At 36.2% G+C, this 26,380-nt stretch overlaps 1 protein-coding gene across 4 annotated transcripts in view; it reads right to left on the bottom strand.

Annotated features, from left to right (window-relative positions):
• Nucleotides 1-308: 308 nt before the first annotated feature.
• MRPL42 (mitochondrial ribosomal protein L42) overlaps nucleotides 309-26,380 on the bottom strand; it is a 28,087-nt gene continuing 2,015 nt past the window's right edge. The window contains exons 3-7 of one of the 4 annotated variants that reach the window (XR_014326599.1): nucleotides 23,268-23,331; nucleotides 21,992-22,076; nucleotides 15,979-16,142; nucleotides 622-841; nucleotides 309-468 (exon numbers count right to left, since the gene is read on the bottom strand). Coding sequence is in view for 3 of the 4 variants with exons in the window: in XM_082850519.1 (XP_082706645.1) it covers nucleotides 423-468; nucleotides 15,979-16,142; nucleotides 21,992-22,076; nucleotides 23,268-23,331 (359 nt within the window). In the remaining variant the exon portion in view is untranslated. The other 3 variants (XM_082850519.1, XM_082850521.1, XM_082850520.1) reach the window with 3 other exon arrangements.

The raw sequence follows: 26,380 nt of genomic DNA, 5'->3' as shown, positions 1-26,380 counted from the left end.
AAATGTAACTACTTCCTAGAGCCACAAAAACGGAAACATTGTAACATCTACTTTCTGTGTGGATCTCATGAGTTTCTTTTCAAAGGCAGTTTAAAACTCTTCAGGAGAATCATGCACGTTTTTATTAATCATATTTATACTACTATTTGGCTGATAATGTAAAAGTACTTAATCATACCAGGCACATAAAAATAAATAGTAGACTTTAATAACTCAAAAGGAAAATAAAAATAGGCTTCCGTAAATAAGAATGTGAAATCCAGAACTACTTAATATATATAAAGAAATACACATTCTAATATATGAGAAGACATTTTATTATTTTACTATATAACGTATTAATGAATATACGCAATTAGTATTTTCTCAAATGGCAAATGAGACGCAGGATAACATTTCTTTGATTCCTGAAAACCTCAATATCATCTGTCTTTTGGAGGATTCAGTTTCCTACGACGTCTATGATACCTTGAAAAGAAGAAAATATTTAAGATAAGATTATTTTAATACAAGTTAACTGTTCCTGATAGAAATATCAAATTTCTATTACCCTGCTGTTTACTGGTATTCAAAAAAATCATGAAACCTAATACACACACACACACACACAGTTAGACACACCTCAGGTAGAAGATACTTCTTAATAATAAGTCACATTTTCCTGCTGTGAAAATTGTCTTCTATTAATTAAGCATTTGGAAAGTCTTTTTTTCAGATCTTGAGGTAGTTTCAATACGGCAATCTGGATGACTGTTCATTAAACACTGTGAACATGCAGAACGTGCTCTATTAAAGTTTTATTCAAAAGGGGATGATCAGCTCTAAATGGAGGCCTCTAAAGCTGCAAGATCATGTTTTTATAATAAAATACGATTAGTAATATGTATATGGAAAAATGTGCAATATCACAAAAATGGAAGAAATGCAAATTAAAACAGTGAGAAACGTTTTTACTTTTTTTTGCAATCACAAATATTTTAAAAATTATAATGCACAATCCAAGTATGAGTATGGTGAAGCAAGTAATATCAGACCCAACTGCTTAAAGTATTAATCAGTATAACACTTTTGAAAAACAGTGTGGCAATACTTAAAATATTTTTTTAATAATCATAATTTTTGACCTAGTAATTCCTCTTCTGGAAATCTATCCTAAAGCAATAAGTAAGCAGTTAAAATATTAACTATTTTAATATTAAAATATTAATGGGGAAAGGGATGATACAGGATGCAAATTTATATATACAGTATGATAAAAAACCATGTAAAAATTTATGTGAATAAAGATTAAAACCATGTAAAAGTTTATGCAAACTAATAAAATTTATGTATAGAAAGAAAAAGAGAAATAAAATGCATTGTTAGCAGTGACTAAGTGATTTCGCCATGAAGAATTCTTTCTTCTTCTCAACATTTCCTTATTTTCTTTATTGAGTTAAGAAAATGTCTGCACAGAGTACATTTGCTTTCGGTGATGAATTCTCTTCAAAAATTCCCTTAAGGCCAGAATCTTGCAAGTTGGTCTGAGCTAATTTTTAACTTTTTTTGCTAGTGTGGACATTCACTGTAAAGATCTCTACACCATAAATGATAAGACATGTTCTTATGCTCTTTAGTTGTTGTGATTAAGATGATCTGGGGGAACTTCCCTGGTGCTGCAGTGGATAAGACTCTGTGCTCCCAATGCAGGGGGCCTGGGTTCGATCCCTGGTCGGGGAACTAGATCCCACATGTATGCTGCAACTAAGATTCACATGCCACAACTAAGGAGCCCACGTGCTGCAACTAAGGAGCCAGTGAGCTGCAACTAAGGAGCGCACCTGCAGCAACTAAGACCTGGTGCAACCAATTAAATAAATAAATGAATTTAAAAAAAAAGATGATCTTCAGTATTTTTTGCTTATCTTAAGGTTTCATAAGGCAACTTTCCTATACACTGTTTTTTGATATTGATTTTTTGACAAATTGCAAAATACAGAAATTAACTTAAAAAAATGAAGCACATCTATATATACTAACATGGAACCCTAAGTTGTAGAATAATACATATAGCATAATATCAATTATCTAAATAAACATTTCTACATGTACTTATATTGGCATTGAGAAAATTACGGTTTTCTTAAGGGCTCCAGTTATGTGCCAGATAATCAAGGTTTTACTAGTGCAATAGTATCCCTGAAAGGTGTTCTCTCAAAGCAGTTAGATACCAGAATAGGGGGGTTTGGGAAGTCACAAACTTACTGAAATTATTTATAAAAATTTTGTATATGTGTTTTTCTGGGAAGTGGATTCATAGGTTTCATCAGATTCTCAATGAAGTCTGTGGCCCTAAAAATCTAAGCATTATCCTATAAAAATGTGATTCAGCTTACAATACTCAACCATTTTCACTACCCAAGACTGACTGAAAATGCCTGAGACCCTGATAGCCCTAAACCTAACAAAGTCGAGCTCTGAAATATGCTCAATAAATGTTAAATAGCATTTACAGATTTCTTATCTTGCATGAATGTCAATATATGCTATAATCACTCATAAGCAAGCACCTGAATTTTAGGGTGCCCTTATAACTTATCATCCAAACTGGGATCCTTTAAAGAATAAAAACCCACTCTATTAATAATTAACAAAAGAGTTAAACTGAGACTGTCCCTGGGAAACCAAAACATATTGTTACCCTTCTTAAATTACACAATGACTCAGTGATATCTGAAAGATCTGTCTACAGTTCTTAATCCAAGACAGAACTTCACCTCCTGGTTCACAATGCAGCTAGATGTTCAAATGTCTCCTACTCATGGTGGTAGCTAATTTTTGTTGCCTCCATGGAAAAATATTAAAGTAGTCCTTTAAATAAAGTCGTGCAGCTATTCATACATTTATAGAATTGCTTTATATTTCAGAAATTTAGAATTACTTTCCAGATCCTTCTTACTTTCTATCCAGACTTCTTTCAATCCTTCCATCCTTCTTTCTTTCAACATAACTTTACATTTAGTGGAGTTATGTTAGCTATTTTCTTTTTTAAGAGATATTATGAAAATCAGAATCATTCGCTCATTCATTTTAAATGTGTGGAGCATCTACCACATGCCAGGCACCATTTTTAGGCGCTAAGGTTTCTGTGGTACACAAAACATGACAAAATCCCCACCCTCATGGAGATTACATTCCAGTGTATTAGATAGAAAAACAAGATAAACAAGTTGACCAGGGAAGGCTTCAGTGAGTAAAAACGCAAAATAAGTAAGACAGCTATCTTTGCTGGTATCAGCAGGAAAAAGTATTCTATATAGAGTAAACAGCAGGTATAAGGGCTCTGAGGTAGAAGGAAGGGCATGTTCAAGGAACAGAAAAGAGGTCATGTGGCTGGAACAGAGTGAAGAAAGAAGAGAATAGTAGGAAATGAGAGTGGAAAGGTAAAAGAGGGTCAGATCACATAGGTTCTAGTAGATAATAGTTAAGGCCTATAGCTTTTCTCTAAATGAGATAGAAAGCTGTTGGAGGGTTTTCAACAGAAAAATTATAAGAACTAGTGGAATTTTTAACAGGATTACTCTGGGTGTGTGCTAAGAACAGACCACAGGGAAGCAAAGGCAGAAGTAGGGAGACCCGTTAGAAAGCCACTTCTATGAACCAGGCAAAAGATGGTGGCGTGTACCAGGATGATGGCAGAGGGAATGGTGATAAATGGTCAAATCCGGATACATTTTGGAGATAGAGCCAACAGGGTTTGCTTATAGACCAGACGTTGGGTATGAGACAAAGAGAAAAGTCAAAAATGGCACCAAGATTTCTGGCCCAAGCAGCTAGAACAATGGAACTCGCATTAACTGAGACAGGGAAGGCTGCAAAAGAAGCTGGTTTGTGAGGGACCACGAAAAGCTCAGTTAGAGACACATTAAGTTAGGGATGTCCATTAGACAAGTAGGCCCGTGGATATACAGGTCTGGAGGTGAAGGGACAGGAAGAGATAGATTTGGGAGCCAATGCAGATGGTATTTAAAGCCATGAGACTGGATGAGATCACTGTCTTAGGGAATGGGACAGAAAAGAGAAGAGAACCAAGGACTGATCCTTGGGAAACTCCAAAATTTAGAGATAAGGGAAATGAAATGGAATCAGCAAGAGAAACCAAGATAGTATATGAACTTTGGGTACATAAACAGAGTTTCAACAAACTTATTAAGGTTGAATTAATGAGAAAAACAATGGAAAACTCAAACAAAACCATTAGGAACTCTGCCATATTGCTAAAAGGATGTATTTTGCAAAGAATTATAATGGAAGGAATGCTCCACTGACGTTTTTATTTTTTTCATGCCAATTGAGGAAGACTGAAAAAAGGAAAAAGAGCTTGTACACAGATGCTGGCAAGTGAGGGCACTGATATGTCCTGCTTCCTGAGTACTGGCAACACTAGAGGCCAACAGGAGATACCTCAGGGGTTGCAGAGAAGGGCAAAACAACTCAGAATCATGTCCCCAGCAACTATTTACAGAGGAGCTACCTAATGCAAATTGCTACAGGAATACAAAAAAATTGATTTGCATAAGGAGCACCTTTCAAAGAATATGTTCGAAGCCCCATTACTTCAGGTAAATTATAATGTAGTGGCTAAGTTAGTTTAATTTGTTTTCATCACCTGTAATATCATCAAACAGGAAGTAGCAGGAGCCTCATGGTTACATATGCTATTTTTTTAAACCAACCTTTGCACAACTGAATATAAAAATAGTCATTCAGGCAAAGGCAGAGAGCAGGGAACTAAAAGTTCAATTTAACCTCAAGCCCAATGTCCTGGATTTCCTCACCACTAATCTCTCACACTAAAAATTCAAACAGTTCTAGTATCCAGTTTCAGTATAAAGCCTAAATCTAAGAAGACTCTTTGAATTGCCATCCTAAAGCAAACAGGATCACCAGGATTAGGAAACAGTAATATCCAAATCATAAATTTAGAGGTAACAATTTTAACCTTCGATCTCCAGACTTGAGATAATCTAATCTCCAGTGCTTATTGCCTACTAGACTATTTCAGCATCAATTCTGCATAGTCATACTACATATACTCTCAGTCCACCCCACCCTGGGTGAGGCCAATAATTAAATGCAGGTAGGTTTGGGATTGGATGAGGTGGGCAACACCCTGGGATCATAAAGCCTCTGCTGACCTTGATTCAGAATTTGATAATGAAGAACATCTTAATCCACAGGTGACCTACCTAGATAAAATGGAAATTAGATAAATCCACATGACTTGATAGCTGAACTCTGGGAATAAAACTTCCAAGAATCACTGGGAAATTTACCAGCAGACCAACCCAAAGACTAGCATAAAGTATGGTCTCAAAGAAAAACTGAACATCTTCAAGAAGCTGTGAAGATAATTAGGTAAGATAATATGTGTAACTTAACACACATACATTGTATTAAAGATATTGTATTAGAGGTCTTCTGGGAAACTACAAAACAGAAGTTGCATCCCTGATAAAGACAGAATAATTGAGAGCAAACGATGAAAACAAAAAATTACCCACAAATATAACATTAACAGATCTCTAATAACAGATATCTAATATCTAATATAGTTGCATATAGTTATGCTAATAGGGGTGGTAGCTATTCAAAGTGACTATAATCAAATTAAATTTCATGAAAAAAGTGAGCTAAGGGCAAATGGCAGAGGAAGAGTGAAAGTCCTGAAAATCAAAACAGAATGCACTTAAGATGACTTGACACTGAAATGAGAAGTCACATTGGATAAAAAAGCAAAATCCAACTATATTCTATTCATTAAAAAAGACCCACTTTAAACTTAAAAATCTTTACACAACAAAGGAAACCATAGGGCTTCCCTGGTGGCGCAGTGGTTGAGAGTCCGCCTGCCGATGCAGGGGACACGGGTTCATGCCCCGGTCCAGGAAGATCCCACATGCTGCAGAGCAACTAAGCCCATGCACCACAACTACTGAGCTTGCATGCCGCAACTACTGAAGCCCGCGTGCCTAGAGCCTGTGCCCTGCAAGAGAAGCTACCGCAATGAGAAGACCGCATGCAACAAAGAGTAGCTAAGTCCCGGCTCACCGCAACTAGAGAAAGCCCACACGCAGCAACAAAGACCTAACTCAGAAAAAAATAAATAAATAAATAAAATTTATTTTTTTAAAAAAAAAAGACCCATACTGAACATCATAGTTAATGTTTAGATGATTTTTTAATTAATTAATTTACTTTTGGCTGCTTTTTAATATGTTCCTAGGAGTTTTCTGCATAGATGATCATGCCATCATTGAATAAAGACAATTTTACTTCTCCTTTTACAATCTGAATGCTTTTTATTTCTTTCTCTTGTCCTATTGCACTGCTTAGGACCTTTAGTACACTGCTGAGTATAAGTGTTGAGTGTGGACATCATTGCCCTTTTCCCAGTTTTAGTGGATCTTTAAACATTAAGTATGGGCTTCCCTGCTGGCACAGTGGCTAAGAATCCACCTGCCAATGCAGGGGACATGGGTTTGAGCCCTAGTCCAAGAAGCCAAAGCAATCTTGAGGGAAAAAAACGGAGCTGGAGCAATCAGCCTCCCGGACTTTATACTACAAAGCTACAGTAATCAAGACAATATGGTACTGGCACAAAAAAAGAAATATAGATCAATGGAACAGGATAGAAAGTCCAGAGATAAACCCACACACCTATGGTCAACTAATCTATGACAAAGGAGGCAAGGATATACAATGGAGAAAAGACAGTCTCTTCAATAAGTGGTGCTGGGGAAACTGGACAGCTACATGTAAAAGAATGAAATTAGAACACTCCCTAACACCATACACAAAAGTAAACTCAAAATGGATTAAAGACCTAAATGTAAGGCCAGACACTATAAAACTCTTAGAGGAAAACACAGGAAGAACACTCTTTGACATAAATCACAGCAAGATCTTTTCTGACCCACCTCCTAGATTAATGGAAATAAAAAGAAAAATAAACAAATGGGACCTAATGAAACTCAAAAACTTTTGCACAGCAAAGGAAACTATGAACAAGATGAAAAGACAACCCTCAGAATGGGAGAAAATATTTACAAACAAATCAACGGACAAAGGATTAATCTCCAAAATATATAAACAGCTCATGCAGCTCAATATTAAAAAACCAAAAAACCCAATCAAAAAATGGGCAGAAGGGGCTTCCCTGGTGGCGCAGTGGTTAAGAATCTGCCTGCCAATGCAGGGGACACAGGTTCGAGCCCTGGTCCAGGAAGATCCCACATGCCGCGGAGCAACTAAGCCTGTGCGCCACAACTACTGAGCCTGCGTTCTAAAGTCCACAAGCCACAACTACTGACACCAAGTGCCAAAACTACTGCAGCTCTCACGGCTAGAGCCCGTGCTCTGCAACAAGAGAAGCCACTACAGTGAGAAACCCGCCCACTGCAACAAAGAGTAGTCCCTGCTCACCGCAACTAAAGAAAGCCTGCGTGCAGCAACAAAGACCCAACACAGCCAAACTAAATAAATTAAAAAAAAAAAAATGGGCAAAAGACCTAAATAGACATTTCTCCAGGGAAGACATACAGATGGCCAAGAGGCACATGAAAAGTTACTCAACATCACTAATGGCTAGAGAAATGCAAATCAAAACTACAATGAGGTATCACCTCACACCAGTTACAATGGGCATCATCAGAAAATCTACAAACAACAAATGCTGGAGAGGGTGTGGAGAAAAGGGAACCCTCTTGCACTGTTGGTGGGAATGTAAATTGATACAGCCACTATGGAGAATAGTATGGAGGTTCCTTCAGAAACTAAAAATAGAATTATCATATGACCCAGCAATCCCACTACTGGGCATATGCCCAGAGAAAACCATAATTCAAAAAGACACATGCACCCCAGCGTTCACTGCAGCACTATTTGCAATAGCCAGGGCATGGAAGCAACGTAAATGCCCATCGACAGACGAACGGATAAAGAAGGTGTGGTACATATGTACAACGGAATATTACTCAGCCATAAAAAGGAACAAAACTGGGTCATTTGTAGAGATGTGGATGGATCTAGAGACTGTCAATACAGAGTGAAGTGAGTCAGAAAGAGAAAAACAAAAATCGTATATTAATGCATATATGTGGAATCTAGAAAAATGGTACCGATGAGCCGGTCTGCAAGGCAGAAATAGAGACACAGATGTGGAGAACAAACGTACGGACACCAAGGGGGGAAAGCGGGGGCGGGTGGGGGGGGATGAATTGGGAGATTGGGATTGACATATATACACTAATATGTATAAAATAGGTAACTAATAAGAACCTGCTGTATAAAAAAAATAAATTGAAAAAAAAAGCTACTAGAATTATCTCAAGATCACAGGATACAATGTCAATATACAAGAATCCACTGTATTTCTACATATGAATAATAATCCACTGAAAATTTAAATTAAAAATACTATTTATAATAGCATAAAGAATACAAAATGTTTGGGATAAATTTAACAAAAAATGTACAATATTCATACACTGCAAACTATAAAACACTGTTAAGTGATATTTTTTAAAAGATCTAAATAATGGAGAAATATACTATTTTAATTGATGGGACGATTCAATACTGTTAAGACATCAATTCTCCTGAAATTGATCTAGAGACTGAATGCAATCTCCTTCAAAATCCCTGCAGGCTTTTTGTAGAAACGGATACGCTGATTCTAAAAGTTGTAAGAAAATGCAAAAGACCTATGACTGCTAAGACAATTTTTTAAAAAAGAACAAAATTAGAAGACTTACTCTACCTGGTTTCAAGACTTCAGTTATAATAGCCCAAACTGTGTGGTATTCCAAAGACGAACATATATTAATGGAACAAAATAGAGTCCAGGACCCACATATATGGTTTCAATAAGGGTGTTAGGGCAATTTAATGGGGAAAGATAATACTTTCAACTAGTGGTGCTGGGACAACTGGATATACATAAGCAAAAAAGAAAAAGATCCCCAACCTATGCCTCACACCATACATAAAAATTAAAACTTTGGGAAGAAAACATAGGAGAAAGTCTTAGTGACCTTAGGTTAGGCAAAGATTTTTTAAGTAGGATGCAAGAAGTCTGAAAAATTTGTAAACTGAACTTCACCAAAATTAAAAAACTTCTGATCTTCAAAATACACTATTAAGGACATAAAAAAGCAAGCCACAGACAGGGAGAAAATACTTGCAAAACATTTGTCCCATAAAGGACTTTGATCCACAAGTTTTACACCTTAAAAAGAAAACCAATCTGCTTTTTAAAAAATAGGCAAAAGATTTGTACAGATACTTAACCAAGTAACAAAAAAAACCAAAAACCAAATGTATGCATTGCCAATAAGCACATGAAAAGATGCTCAAAATGATTAGTAATTCATTAGGGCAACATAAATTAAAACCACAATGAAATACTACTACTCACCCAACAGAATGATTGAAATTTTAAAAACTGATGATATCAAGTGTTGGGAAGGATGTAGAGCAACTAGAACTCTCACACTGCTAAGTGGGAATGTAAAATGGTTCAGCCACTTTAACTGTGGCTCATGAATTTAAACATGTCCTTATCACATGACCAAGTAATCCTACCCCTAGATATTTACTGAAGAGAAATAAAAACATGTCCATACAATGACTTGTACTTGAATGTTTATGCAGCTTTATTTACAGCCAACAAACTGGAAAGAACCCAAAATGTCCAACTGGTTAATAAACAAACTGTGGTCTATCCATACAAGGGAATACTACTCAGAGTAAAAAGGGACAAACTACTGGTATACACAACAACATGGATGAATCTTGAAAGCATTGTACATAGTGAAATAAGTGAGACACAAAAGGTTATGTACTGTATAATTCCATTTACATGAAATTCTAGAAAGGGTAAAACATGAAATTCTAGAAATCCATGAAATTCTAGAAAGTGATAGAAAGCAGAGAAGTAATTGCCCAGGGTGAGGGTTATAGGAAGGGAAGTGACTGCAAAAGGGCATGGAAGAACTTTCTGGCGTTATGAGACTAGTCTATATTTATGATTGTAGTAGTGATTATGAAACGTAGCAGGATGCTATGGTCCTTGCCCCCCATGTCCTCAGCCTGCCTTATGTCTGTGGAAAAACTTTAGCCAATGAATAAGTTTAATCAGAGAAGTGAGAAAATGCATAAACAAAGGAAAACAGCCCAACAAGACAAGTTTAGTCATTAAGCATAGTCAAGGACCTTTAGTTCCTCTTCAAGGGATGTAGATAATATTCTGAGCCGTATCCTGTGGGCTGTCTTATAGATACTGAAACCCCCACCAGGAGGAAGAAGTTAATTACATGATGACCAGACTGTAGCCATGACATAAGCTGCCACAATTCCGAGAGCTGGGCTCAAAGAAATGGGAACAAACCAACCCTGGAACTGAAGATTAACTGTACTTAAAACAATCAAGATGATGCTGGCCAGACCACTGATAACCAATTTCAAGATGACTGTCAGAGCTAACTGTGCTGTTTCTGCATCTAGCTCCCTCCCTCTGTCTATAAAAGCTTTTGCCCACTAATAGTCAGTGAGGGGCTCAGCCTTTGGACAGGCAGCAGTAAACCACCCCCACCTTGGGTGCCAGCCTCCAAAATAAAGCAAACTTTCCTTTCCACCAACCTTGCCTCTTTATTGGCTTTTGAGTGGCAAGTAGTTGGACCCCCATTTTCGGTAACAATTATACAACTGTATACATTTGTTAAAACGCATCGAACTGTGTACTTAAACTGGTGAATGCTTTACTTAAAACATTTGTCAAAACTCATGAAGTTGTACCCAACGCAGCCAAAAATAAATAAAATAAATAAATTAAAAAAAAAAAAAAAAGGGCTTCTCTGGTGGCGCAGTGGTTAAGAATCCGCCTGCCAATGCAGGGGACAAGAGTTCGAGCCCTGGCCCGGGCAGATCCCACATGCTGCGGAGCAACTAAGCCCGTGCGCCACAACTACTGAAGCCTGCGCGCCATGCTCCGCAATAAGAGAAGCCACTGCAATGTGAAGCCCGCGTGCCGCAACAAAAACCCAACACAGACAAAAATAAAATTAAAAAAAAAAAAAAAAACAAAAAACTCATGAAGTTGTATACTTAAAACTGGTAAATTTGAAGTATGTAAATTATACCTCAAAAGAGCCTAGTTAAGAAAAGATGCTTCAGGGAGTTCCCTGGTGGTCTAGTGGTTAGGATTTGGCACTTTCACTGCCATGGCCCAGGTTCAGTCCCTGGTCGGGGAACTGAGATGCCACAAGCCAAGTGGCACAGTCAAAAAAAAAAAAAAAAAGATGCTTCTAAAAGAATAAGAGAAAAACTATGAGTAGGAGACTATGTTAATAATTATCATTACCACATTATTACTGTACGTATACTGTATGCCAGGTGCTTAACTTAAATGATTATATTTTATCTCAAAACCACCAAGTAAATTAGGCATTATTATTTCTACTTTCTTTAATAGATAATAAGATTGAATAACTAGCTAGTAAGTAGCAGAGACAAGATGATTTGAGTCAGTCTGGCCTCTTTAACAAAAACTTGTACTCTCAGAAAAGTGTTCTACTTTATTGGAGTTCAAAAAGCACAAAACTGAGTATAATATGAGGTTGGGCTATTCACAAAGGTAGAGTTTAACAGTGTTCATCTATGGGGAATAGGGCATTAGTAGGTATAAAAAAGATTTTTATTTTATACTTTAAATACTTCTGAATTGTTTAAAAATATTTCTTAAACAAGCATTTTATACCTTTCAGTAACATATTTAAAAAGATGTTATAGGGGGCTTCCCTGGTGGCGCAGTGGTTAAGAATCTGCCTGCCAATGCAGGGGACACGGGTTCTGTCCCTGGTCTGGGAAGATCCCACATGCCACGGAGCAACTAAGCCCGTGAGCCACAACTACTGAGCCTGCACTCTGGAGCCCGCAAGCCACAACTACTGAGCCCATGTGCCACAACTACTGAAGCCCATGCACCTACAGCCCGTGCTCCACAACAAGAGAAGCCACCGCAATAAGAAGACCGAGCACCGGAACGAAGAGTAGCCCCTGCTTGCTGCAACTAGAGAAGGCCCGCGTACAGCAACAAAGACCCAATGCAACCAAAAATAAATTTTAAAAAATGTTTAAAAAGATGTTATATATCTCTAATTATTAAATTCATAATGGGTCCCATTCTTCTGTTATAAATCTAAAATTGTGAAATATTTAGTAAAACATCCTTCTATATACTGCCTGATGTTTAAGAGGTGCTAACATCTAGAAACCAACATTTGAAATGGCTTACATTAATCCAAAATATATATGTAGATACCAAATAAATACTTGTTGAGTATCAGTAATCACACATTAGCTTATTTAAAATTTTGAAAGATGATGCATCACAAGGATAATGCCTACAGGTTAAAATTTTCCTTACATACATAAGCTAGCATCTAGAGTTTTCCTGTTGAACTCTTTATTAGGAGAAACACTGGGATAATCAATTGTATCTAATTAAAGTCTGCTTATAACTGAAAGTGCCTAGAAATCCTGATGCAAGAAGACATACCATAGAGATTAAATTAATTAGCAGTCAAAGCTAATTAGCAGTAATAAGATTAAATAAGTAATAAGATTAAACATAGGTGGGGTACTAGACAAAAATGTCTGGAGATAACATGTTTGGTTTTAAGACTCCCCAATGGTCTTCTTGCCTTCAGTCTTGCCCCCTTTACGTTACACATCTACAGAGGATTTTCATAACTTCAGCGATTTGGTTATGAACAAAAGATGGCAAAAAAACTGCAGCAACATGAAACATGCAGGAAAGAAACAGGTACTGAAATCCATTATAGAAAAATTTCAAGGTGGGGCTTGAACTAAAGTATCTACCTAATGGGACAGAAATAAAAGATAAACATGAACAATGTTATGAATCATGGAAAGAAATCTTAGAATACAGCAGTGATTTAGATACGGGGCTATATAATGGCTTGCTAATTTGTTTTCCCATAACCTAACTTACAATTACAAAGAGGGAATGCATAAACAAAGTGGATACAAAATAAGAAAGAAAAATCAAGGAAGGGGACATAAAACAGATGCAGAAATTGAAAGACATTATGGTGGTCAAGAGATGAATGGATAAGGAAGATGTGATAAATACATACAATGGAATATTACTCAGCCATAAAAAAGAACGAAATTCTGCCATTTGCAGTGACATACATGGACCTAGATAGTATTATATATTTTTTTAAAACCTTAGTTTTATTTATCTATTTATTTTTGGCCACGCAGTGTGGCTTGCGGGATCCTAGTTCCTGACCAGGGATTGAACTTATGCCCTCGGCAGTGAAAGCGTGAAGTCCTAACCACTGGACCACCAGGGGATTCCCAGTATTAAGTTTAGTGAAACAAGTCAGAGAAAGACAAATACTCTATGTTATCACTTACATGTGAAATCTAAAAAGTAAAACAAACAAATGTATATAACAAAACAGAAACAGAAGACTCACATATATAGCAAACAAACTAGTGGTTTCCAGTGGGGAGAGAAAAGGGGAAGGGGCAAGATACAGGTATGGGATTAAGAAACACAAACTGCTATGTATAAAATAAATAAACAAAAAGGATATATTGCACAACACAAAATATAGCCATTATTTTCTATTAACTTTAAATGGAGTATAATCTATAAAAATATTCAATCACTATGTTGTACACTAATAATGTAACATTGTAGGTTGACTGTACTTCGACAAATAAATAAAAACAAATATTGTTTTACCTTAAAAAAAAAAAAGGCTCTACAGGAGAGTTCCCTGGTGGCACAGTGGTTAAGAATCTGCCTGCCAATGCAGGGGACACGGGTTCGAGCCCTGGTCTGGGAAGATCCCACATGCCGTGGAACAACTAAGTCCGTGGGCCACAACTACAGAGCCTGTGCTCTAGAGCCCATGTGCTACAACTACTGAGCCCGTGCGCCTAGAGCCCGTGCTCCACAACAAGAGAAACCACCACAATGAGAAGCCCGCTCCCGCTTGCCACAACTAGAGAAAGCCCGCATGCAGCGACGAAGACCCAACACAGACAAAAATAAATACATAAAATAAATAAATTTATTTTTTAAAAAAAAAGGCACTACAGTGGTCAAAAAAAATCACAGACTTTTTCCTTGGGAAATTGATACAGAAATATCACTTCTATTACAGGAAGATTATTAAGGGAGGGGCTTTTTTAAGACAGGAAAAGAAGAGTTGTGTTTTGTTATAATGAATTTAAAACTTTGGACAGTTATCTAGTTAGTAATATTCTAAGAACAATGACATTGGGAATAAGGCTGAGGAAATTAAAAAATGTATAATGGAGCAGGTTGCATGTCATCTATATAATGAATGTAATTGAAGCTCTCAGAACAAATTTTAGCAAGACATGGAGTATAAGGCAGAGCCCTGAGGAATCTCTACTGTAACTACAGATAAGGGAAAAAGTACCTTCTAAAGAGAAACTAAAAAAGTAAACCAAGCTCCAGGTCCATACATGCACCTGCTTTCAGAACTGCTCCTCACCAGCTGATCCAGAGTCTTCAGACTCAACATAACCAACAATAGGTTCATCTTCCTCACTCTCTACTGTTTCCCCACTTGTATGAGTGGCACCACCATCCACCTGAACACCTCTGTCAGAAACTTGAGAGGTCTCCTATCTCTCTCTTTAACTTTCCCCCTTTCTGTTCCCGTTGCTAGTCCTTTCATGTAGATCTTCAACAAATTTCACCTGGACTATTTTAACAGTTTCATAGCAAGTCCCTCTGACTCCAATCTTTCCACGTATCACCTTATCCCAAATACAGAACCTACTGAAGGATCTCCTAATGCATAAACTTTGGGGATGTCAGTTTGATTCTTAGAATTTGGCAATGAAAATAAAACCTAAACTCCTCAGCACGACACAAAATCCTTCATAAGACCCTTCTTACATTCCCTCCTCATATTCTGGGTCCCATCCAAGCTGAACTAGTTGCAGTTTCCCCAGCTTACTCTATGACATACTGTTCTCAGCCTGTGAAGCCTTTTCCCCATTCTGCATGGCTAACTCCTAACCATCCTTCAAATGTCAATCTCTTGATTTGTTTATTTACTCTACTATCTTCCTTCCTTGACTATTAACAACTTACAAACAACGATTGTGTTTCTGATCACCCATCACTTCAAGCAGCTCAATGATTGCATATTCATTAATTCCATAAGCATGTCCTGCCATAAATGTGCCAGCCCAGTGCTAGTTACTGGGTGAGTAAAAGCAAAGTGAATAAAACAAGTGAATAAAAACAAAGTTTGCTCAAACAAACAATTTTAAAAAGCCACTTCTTAGTTTTAGTTTCTTAGTTTAGTAGGGAATAAGATAGATATGAAAGAAATAAGAATCAAAAGAAGTAAACAAATTAAAGCCAGAATTAGATACGAGGTAAGAATCAATGTAACAAAATGTGAGTACTGGGAAACAGAGGGGCAACTGTAGTTCCTAAAGGAACTGAGAAATATATATACTTCCCAATCATTTGCTGTACCCCAATTTTTTCTGCAATAACTCAAAATCTGTTAAATAAATGGATAGAGGGCTGAGGACAAGATCAAGTATTCATCAAGAAGATGAATAAAAACAATACATAAAATGACTACATCACGGAATGGAAAAATTTTCAAGAACTCTTGCAAAATTCCCTGAAAGCTTTGGTTAAACTCCCCCACTAAAATAAAGGAAAAGAAGTACTATTTCATTTTAGCTATATATATGTAGATTTAAAAATACAATTTAATAGGTGATCATACTGGGTGTTAATTCCTTCATGCAAAGTACAAACTCAGAAGTTTGTTAATAGAAGTAAAGTTATGTATTTCTGTAGGGTTCAGTGAGAGTTGAAGAAGAAAAGAAAATAGAACTTACTGTCCACGAGGATACCAACGGTGCTTAGTAGTAAAGAACATTTTGCTAAGTTGTTCTATCATGGCTCCTTGCTCTAAGTATTCACCTTTTTCTTCTAATCTGGTTTTCAGCACTAGATCATGTGTTTCTTCATTATTCTGCACAGGATCTGGCCGAGGGATAGGCTGCAAAATAATCAGCAATGAACAAATCAAAATGTAGGAATGTTAGCCAGCATCTGATTGAGTTTACAATAAAATAATTACCACACTAAGTACTTCATTATCGTAAATGGTGGGTAAATAAGTCATCAGAACAGTTTCACTTCGCTGTACTATTCATTAAAGAATCAGAATTTTTTTTTTGGTCACACCAGGCAGGATCTTAGTTCTCTGACCAGGGATCGAACCCATGCCCCCTGCAGTGGAAGAACAGAGTCCTAACCACTGGATTGTCAGGAAATTCCCCAGAAATATTTTTCTTCTCATATCAAGTTTTGGGTTCCCTTTCCAATAATAAAGTTCTTAAAGTTATTTTCCCCCAATAATAAAACATATTTTAGTTTCTATTTCTCAAAACTATAAATTGTGCCCATTATTATTTTTTAACTTAAAAGTTTAGTCTCTACCTTGCATACCATTAAAGTGAGATACAATGAAAAACCTTTAATAGAAAATGACATTTCTTATATCCAAAAGAAGCAGGAAATTTTTCAATGTTTTCATTTTAGGTACCTGAAATGCCATCAAATGATGCTTTATGGTAATTCGAGTAGTTTTTTCCCCCAAAGACATTAATTACTAAAAAAAAATCTCATCTCCTCCCAACACATGAGTGATATAACATATGCCCATCAGGAACGCTGGCTGACTAAAGCCCTTAAAAATCAGTATCTTGGAAAGTCAAGCTACCTATATTTTAAATATTAAGTGATAACATATGTAACACAAGACTGTAACATTGCCTTGCTTTACAAATACCATAGATATGTATTACAACACAATGAAAACCTAAATTTACCATCAAAAAGGAAACAATTCAAACACAGATGTCTTCTTTACATTCACACACTATTAACGACAACTGCTACATTCCACCACTGTACTGAATGTTACAGCATAGACTCATATTTATTTAGTTTATGTACAGGAAAAAATGAAACCTCTTTAAAAGGCAATATATAAGTACATGATGGTGGCACAACTGACTAAGTACTATAGAGATGCAAATTAACAAAGATATTAGCGAGAAATAGAACAGAAGCCAAGTCAGAGCCTTGTCACAGAGTGCAGAATGAATTCTAGAAGGAACAACAAACATTATAAATAAAGCAAAGTAGGTAAAAACATACAATAAGCAGGTAATCTTAAAAAATGGATCTTGAGAAATCAGATTATGAAAAGCTTTCAAAGTTAGATTTAAGTGTAACAATTTGCTTTAAGTAGGAATAAGGAACCACTTCCTTAGTGTGGGAGGGAATAAGGAGAAAGTATAATGAAGAGGTTAAGAATTGGGCTTTGGTCAATAACTACTATCTCTGTGACCTTGGAATAGTTATTTAAGCTCTTAATCTCCCTTTCGTAAAATCTAAGGAGTAATTATCTACCTAATAAGGGTTTGATGAGGATTAAGTGAAATAATAACATGCTGAGCTGTCCCTTGTACTCTTTGAGTTCAATAATGGTAGGTAGCTGTTAACATTTATTTTAAGGCCTCAAACAGGAAAACAGTGATATAAATTTATTTAAAAAAACGTGCTCCTTAGACATTTTAAGTCATTTTATATGATCATCTCTTACATGTAGAATGAAATATTAATATTTGTGTCTTTGCAAGTTACTATCAGACCCTGAGGTATACTAGCAAATGCTAGATTAGAGCCTATAGTTTTCTCTTTTAGGTTACTACACTTGTTGCTAAAGGTCAAATATTTTAACTATTATCAAACAGTTATTTTCAAGTGTTAATAAAAGTTCATTGTCTCTCTTCCTATTCCCAACAGGCTCAATTCTAATATATAACAAATTCTCTCTGCTTTGTATTTCTTTTCCAGGCACACAGATAAAAGACATTGGAATTAATGGCTTCTTAGAAGTCTAAACCAAAAGCCTCTGCAGACTCAGAACTGATTTTTAGGTTGTATTTGATCTCCTTGATCAAACTTCAAAGAAAGGGTACATGAATATTTCAGTAAAAAGTAAAAACTAAAATAAAACTGAATGTCAACTTTAAAAAAAAACATTCAGAACTGTCATCCTGAATTTCCCTTGTTTTTCTTAATAATTTTCAAATTTGACTTTTGAAAATTTCCACTAAATCAACCACTAAAAAGAATTTTGAGTACTTACATTTTTACTTTATTTTTCCAAATCATTATTTTTTGCCCCTGGTTTAAAATCTTTATCTTCCTAAACTAGAAATCCTAAATTCTAGAAAAATATTTTTAGTTTTAATAAAACACATACCTGGCTGAAACAGAAAGAAGGATCTTTTTACCTGGATCCATGGAAAATAATCAACATCTTTTAGATTCAAATGTAAATTACCAGAAAACCAAAGATACAAATCATCTTAACTTTCCTAAAGCCAGTGTCAGTAGGTATTTCTACTTATGACCAGGATCTCTGTATGCAATATGCTTTCCAGGGCCTAGAGAATGAAAGGGCCCACTAGAGTTGCAGCTACTTCCTTGAGAAAAGAAGAAAATCAAATCTAAATTTTAAGTCACCTTTAAATATAGTTATTTAATGTTATATACTATCTTCATGAAATTTGTAAATCTGGATTCAAAAGGAACATATTTTAACAGTAACATGTTTTCGAGAATGTTTCTTATTGTAAATAAAGTCCAATTTATTACTTTAGAAGCAAAAAATTTCCATGCTTCTCCATGTAAATATCTCTTAGCCTTAAAACAGAAAACCCTTAAGCATGAAGAGAGAGGGCCAAATTTATTTATTTAATCAACAATATTTATTGTGCACCTACCAAGTACAGGTATTATTCCAGGTGCTAAGGATATAGCAGGGAACAAAACAGACAAGGCCCTGTCCTCATGGAGCTTACATTTTAATGGAGGGAGACAGACAGAAAAGCAAGAAAATATCCAGTGCACCAGAAATGATAAATGCTATTAAGAAAAGCAAAGCAAAGTGAAGGACAATAGGGATTCCAGGGGCAGGGGTACTATTTTAAATGTAGTGGCAAGGAGGGTCTCTAGGTAACAAATATGGAAAGATCTAAAGGAAAGGGAATAAACTATGAGGATTTCTGGGGGAAAAGCATTCCAGGCAGAGGAAGCAGTAACTACAAAGGCCCTGAGGCAGGAGCTTCCTAAGTACTTACCTTAAAGAACAGCTTGGAGGCCAGTGTGGTACCAGTAGAGTGATTAGTGTGAACTGACAGGAGTGATCTCCTAGACTAGAGAGAGGAATACTGAGGACATGGGAGAGGAGACAACTGATACAACAAAGAGAGTTCAACAAAAAAAGAGGCAGGGAGATGGGTATGTATGCAAGGAAGTGATTATGATGATGACCATGGAATCTATGCTGGGTAAGGAAAGAAGTGAGAATGTACAAGATACATGAAGGACTGTGAACAAGTGGTTCGATCAATTGATGCAGATCTTAATGAGGGGATGAATAATTCCTGAAGCTGGGAAACTAGGGGGAGTTGGTAGTAAGCTAGTGGAATTCTTAAAAATCTAGATTGGGAGGAAGGAAGAGGAGTTATTTGTGATTAAAACATCTCTAGGGTACAACCACAGGAGTGGGGGGGCTCCACTCCCATGCAGAAAAAAGATCAAAAAGTTAAGAGGCTGGGGTAGTAGACAGATCATCTACATGGACACTGAAATAACAAAGAATTAGGACACAGTGTTGAAGAGTGTGAGAGTACATCTAAAATCTTCAAAGAAGAGTGGAGGGATGGGGGCACGTGAGGGTGAGGAGAAGTGAAATGTGTGATGACAGATAACAGCAAAAGAAAAAAGATAAGTAGATGGTATGGTTTAATGATACAAACTACAAAGCTAGAAATTGTTACGGAGGAGGAAAGATGATCTGGATATGACAGTGAAGAGCCACAGGGACACCTATTCCATCTCTATGCTCAGTAGTAAAAGCGTTTAGGAGAGAAAAGCACAACTACTTAAGAGTGCTAGGGAAGCAATGACACCAGGGTACAGCCAAGTTTCTGTTAGAGTCAGAAGGTGAAGGCAACATTCTGGAAGAAGTTAAGGTTATGAGAGATTTTAATGATGATAGTAAGTTCTAAAAGTACAGTGGAAAAGTTTTGAGAGTTGGGAAAGATAGGAAAATCATCAGATTCAGGGATGCAAAGAGCCATATGGGGATGAGAGTTTGGATACTGAGAAATGATCACACAGTCCTGGGCTTCTTAGTATAAACTGCTAAAACAAGGATAAAGCATGTGACCAGAAATATAACAAAAAATAACAATGTAAGAAGGCACAATATAGTATGAGCTAGAGGTTTACAGGCCAAAAGTCAGTGACTTACTCCTATTTTCTACACACTGTCCAAAGAAATGAAACAAAAAAGGAATACTGGAATACTGCCTACGGTATCTCGCTAGAATACAAAGCAGGCAGACAAAATGGTGAGGTTTTAAAAAGGGAATACAAACTAGTAAAACAACATTAATTTGTTTTGTCAAACCGGTACTCTGGCCCTAATGATGATTTTTAAAAATAGGTATCACTAGATGCATCATGTGACGAATTATTTTCTCCTCAAAAAGCAAATCAAACATTACGAAATATAGCAGAAGAGGGCTTAAAGAAATAAGAGGAAGCTATTCATATATAAAATAATAAAAAGACTTGGGTCAAGTTAAATTATATTAAAAATAAAAACAAAACCTCCTTTATCTAGTGCCTGGCTTTTGAAGATATATGGAAAAAATTAAACTAGGCCAGTTAAAATATATGCCCATGTTGGCCCATTAGGAAAAAAAACCAGGGGCTTCCCTGGTGGTGCAGTGATTGAGAATCCACCTGCCAATGCAGGAGACGCAGGTTCGAGCTCTGGTCCGGTAAGATCCCACATGCCGCAGAGCAACTAAGCCCGTGCACCACAACTACTGAGCCTGCACTCGAGCCCGTGAGCCACAACTACTGAGCCCGTGAGCCACAACTACTGAGCCCACGAGCCATAACTACTGAAGCCCACACGCCTAGAGCCCATGCTCCGCAACAAGAGAAGCCACCGCCATGAGAAGCCTGCGCACCACAATGAAGAGTGGCCCCCACTCACCACAACTAGAGAAAAGCCCGTGCGCAGCAACGAAGACCCAATGCAGCCAAAAATAAATAAATTTATTTTTTTAAAAAAAAGCAAAAGAAAAAACTAACCGAAAAAAGAAGAAATTCACCAAACATGAAAAGGATTATCAAAACCAACACAATATAAAAGTTATGAAACAGTACACTAAAATACAAACTTTTCGTAATTTATTAGATTGCAATATATAGTAAGTAGTATGGGACAATGTGTTGTGTTTTTTTTTTTTTTGCGGTACGCAGGCCTCTCACTGTTGCGGCCTCTCCTGTTGCGGAGCACAGGCTCCGGACGCGCAGGCTCAGAGGCCATGGCTCACGGGCCTAGCCGCTCCGGGGCATGTGGGATCTTCCCGGACCGGGGCACGAACCCGTGTCCCCTGCATCGGTAGGCGAACTCTCAACCACTGTGCCACCAGGGAAGCCCGGGACAATGTGTTTTTAAAATTTATACTAGGTGTGTTTGATCCCTAGTCAGAAATCTACCAAATTTTAGACCAGAAAACTAATGTTGTAATTGTGTTTAAATGTTTCACTTTGTGTACTGAAAAAAACCTTTAGAGAAAAATGATGAAAAGAAATAAGAGAAAAATCAAAACAGTAAAATAAAAAAGCCAAAAGATCTAAACCAAATAAAGAAAATCAAACAATTCCCTTCTCTTTGGATACTGTAAAGAAGGGTGAATAGTCCAACAACAAATTAAAAATTACAAGAGATTTTCTTATACATACTTTTGTGTGTTCATACGGAATGTCCACAGAAGGGTGATAGCATACTATTGTCCTGCCATCAGATGTCAAAGCAAGCTCTACTTTGCTAAAAAAAAAGAACGTTTTAGAAACAGAGTTATACTGTATTCAAGGCAAAATGATTATTAGAGCCAAAATTTGTTAATCACAAATCCCTGAAGAATAAATGCCATCATGTCACTGGACTGGCAAACCAGGTACCCATATTACAGGGGACAACTCATACCATCCCACAAAATATATCAGCTTAACTACCACGACAAACCTTTACTGCATTACCCACTATTTTATCTAAATTATTCTTCAAATTATTTGTTTTGTTAAAGTTACTTATTTTCTTAACCTTTGGAAGAGATCTTCAAGTTCATTCATCACTATTAATAGAACTTCTTTTCCTTATCTAAAAGCTACCTTCAAAAAGCTGTAAGGAGATTACTTAAATTATTAAAGCCGAAGATCAGCAAAATACATAATCTTCCAGGTAAAGGATCACCTGAATTTCCAATCATAAAGATTGTAGCTGAGCACTTTTTCTAGATCAGCATTTCTCCAAGTGCCTTTGGCATAATGCAAAACACGTCATATAAGACTCAATCTTTTCAGGTTCAAAAGTGCTACCTATTTCCTAGTCTTATTTCATCACTATCCTAATACTTACTAAATTTACAATTAAAACTGGTGTCAAGAGGGAAGAAAATACATTTTTACTAAAATTCACAATGAAAACAATGTAACTTAAGAAAACATGTTGTAGTTTCTGCACATAAGACGCTGCTATAGAGATAAAGGACAATATTTCATTCATATGTTATTCCTAGTTCTTAGCATACTGACTAGAATAAGTACCAAATAAATTGTGGTTGAATTAAATATTTGTAATTTAGGATTATTCAATGTTAACAAAAGATAAATAACTGCTTAAGCTAATACATATGAACCCTAAGAGAAAACCATAAAAAGTATTTAGTTTTTCCAAAAAGCTAAAGAATACTTCAGGAAGAAAAGACAGCATTTCTATCAGCAAGTCTGTCTTACAACAAATGAAGTATTCAGTGAAACACAATAATAATGATTTTTATTTAAACCATTTATAAGCCCAGACACTGGGTAAATAAGATCACTGAAATAATTTTTAAAAACAAAATTAAAGAAAGAATAATCAGAAAAGAAAGCAGAAAATACCAAAACAAGAAGTAAAATTAAATCATTTCAGATAGAGCTAACGAACTTTTTTTTTTAATTGGATTTCAATACATACCAATTATAGTCATCTGGAAGAGAAGAATACGTAGTTTTATGACAAACACAATATAAGGCTCCATCTGCAAAAACCCCAAACAGTAAGATGGATTTAGTTAATTTGAGCATATGTCCTCACACCAATGTAAAGCTAGTTTTACTCATTCAACCACTATTTACTGTATTCACTATGAAACAGGGCTGTACGTGGAGCTAGGGATTCAACAAGTTAACATCCAGTCCCTGACCTCAAAAAGGGTGCAAGTCTGGTGAGAGAGAGACAAGTAAACAAACAATTCCAATATAAAGATAAGCCCTGTCAGGAAGGGTAAGCATTGGAAGTGAAAGGGACACACGGACAGATTACAAAACAGGAGTGTACAGGTTCAAGAATGCTTTTCCAGTGGAGATGATGTTTAAGGTGTTCTGAAGGATGATGGAGTAAGCTGGAGTTGTTAGGGGATGAATACAGTGTTCCTTGCAGAGGGAATGAAAAGTGCCAGGACCAGAGGAAAGAAAGAACATAAAGTTTCTGAGTATTCTAAAAACTTTAGTGTTGGGAATTCCCTGGTGGTCCAGTGGTTAGGACTCAGCACTTTCACTGCTGGGGTCTGGGTTCAATCCCTGCTTGGGGAACTAAGATCCCGCAAGCTGCACGGCTCAGCCAAATAAATAATATAATAAAATAAAAACTTTAGTGTGACTGGAGTGCATAGCTCATAAAGGGCAAGTGCTTAAGTAATGAAATACAAAATAAACTGTTCAAAATCAACTTTTCTTAATCAAAATGCAACACTTCAAAGCATATTTTCCGTTTTTAGAATACCTGCAAATTCAAGAGCCATAACTACTTTTTTTAAAGTTTGTGAAAGGTCCCTCTAAGTTCAGAGAAATTATGTTCTTTTAAATATAAAGAAAAAATGTAAATGTAGCTCAGTATGGTTAAAAAAAAATTCTGAATATATCTTGGCTAAAACCAAGGATCAACTTCTCTCAACTGAGCCACTTGCTCCTGAGTATGGAATGCCATCCCCACTTTGTTCAAATACCACTCATCTTTCAAGAGTCAAATGCTACCCTTCCATGAAATCCTTTTCCCCCTTCCTGCCCTACATCCCCATCACAGAAAGAGTTGTCTATTTTACATGTCCCACAACCAACACTCCATATGACATTGCTATACCATCATTGTGTCCTTTTTTTAATGCATCAGTTATTTATATGTATCAAAGATGTCTAAACAAAGATTTGTAAACTCTCCTTTCCCAAAGGATTGCATATACTTAGAGGTCTAAATATAAATTCTTACTCCAATGCATTAAAAGTACCTTAACAAAATTCATTAGTATCATAAAAGATTACTCAGCAAAATGTCAACCCCAAAATTCTATTGATATAAAGATAACAAAATACAAAGAATTAGAAATATAACCTCATCTTTCAAAAGATTTATTAATTTTCAAATATCTGTGCTAGTACAGAAGAGCATTTATTAAGATAAATCAGAGGGTAATGTAAAAATCATTTACACATATTTTATTTTCTTGTCTGACACTGTTGGGGATCTTCTTAATTATGTATGGATTAATATTAAAAGCAGCTTGTATTCTCTGAATACACCAGCTAAGTGATGTACATGTTTGCTGAAAGAAACAGGGTTGGGTGGCAGAGGCAGGACAGACAGAATCTACCATTCTTAACTAGGCAGGAGGGAAAACTCAAGACAACAGTATTTAGTTCAACAGGAAACTGCAAAATTTGTACTCTGCACTAACCTAGACATTTGTTTGTACCCTCATGACATACATCACATTCTACCACATCATATTCCAGGTATTGTTTCCATAGGTGTCTGTTTCAACTACAAGTCTAAATAAGTTCCTTAAGGCCAGGAATCTCACCTTGTTCATTACTGTGTCCCCTATAGTTCCTACTAATAAAGAAGAGATTGTCAAACTGCCTCTAAAATGTTAATTTCTGCATAATTAATACTTGAAAAATGCATTTGACATTTTATCAAGAGAAAAATTCTAGATATGGTTAAGTATCAGAGGTTCTAAATGCATAATTAGAACTGATGCCAAAGTTAACATCAATCAATCCAAATCAACTCAATGTGCCGAAAAGAATTTCAATGAGAGTCAGCTCTCCACAACTCACAGGCTTTTCTTGTTTTACATATATATATTTATACACACACACATTTAATTGCATTTTGACATGATCTATAAAAGCTGATAGTCCCACTTCATTTTCAAATGTTGAATATTTTAAATTACAACAACAAAGAAGGTATAGCAGAAAATATATTGGGAAGACATAGGTTTTGATCATAGGTCTAATTTACCAGATATGCAACTTTGGTTGAGCTTCTGAGGGCAAGAGAACCCAAGTTCCTTCATCTTCAGAAAGAGAATAATGCCACGTTGATAGGTAAGTTATTGTAAAATTCAAAGTTGTAAAGACCAAATGACTTAATATGCTTAAAAGCTGTTAAAATTCCCACATTGTATATTTTGGAAGGTTTTAAATGTTCCTTCTGGAATACAGGGAGGCCTTTTTATTTGTGCTCACTGAACTTTCCAATCACAGTTTTGCTTTGCCTCTAATCTTAATGTCCTGCCTTTTCATATAAAATATCAATAGTAACAGTAATAATACTTTACCTTCAATAGTAATAATAGAAATTGTGTAAAACAAGAGGCTTAAGGATGCAAGAAGTTAGGTAGTCATTAATTACTAGGATGACTGAGTAATAATGGAATAATTTTCTGGGGTAACCCAAATTCATTCTTCACTAATCAGATATTTTGACAACTGCGATTCACTGAGATCCATTCAACAAACATTTATTTATCATCTATCATGTATGAGAGGCACTGAGGACACTAAAATAGACACTGTACAAATTTACAATCTAGTTGGTAAAGTATACACAGACAATTTTAACTTACCCAGGGGCAGATGAACTGGTTTGCAGATTAACCTGAGTGAGGACAAATTGCTGTTTCAGGACATGAGCTAGGTAAAAACTGATTACATCTGAGTTCCCATCAGCCTTGGGGCTGAGTTCCTATCAGGGCAAAAGGGAAACTAAGCAGCAGAGGTCTCTCTCCCAATTCTCAACAACAA

Source organism: Leucopleurus acutus (assembly GCF_964270905.1).
Source record: "Leucopleurus acutus genome assembly, chromosome: 11".
In the NCBI taxonomy this organism is placed as follows: domain Eukaryota; kingdom Metazoa; phylum Chordata; class Mammalia; order Artiodactyla; family Delphinidae; genus Leucopleurus; species Leucopleurus acutus.
This window is presented reverse-complemented; position numbering and strand designations above follow the sequence as displayed.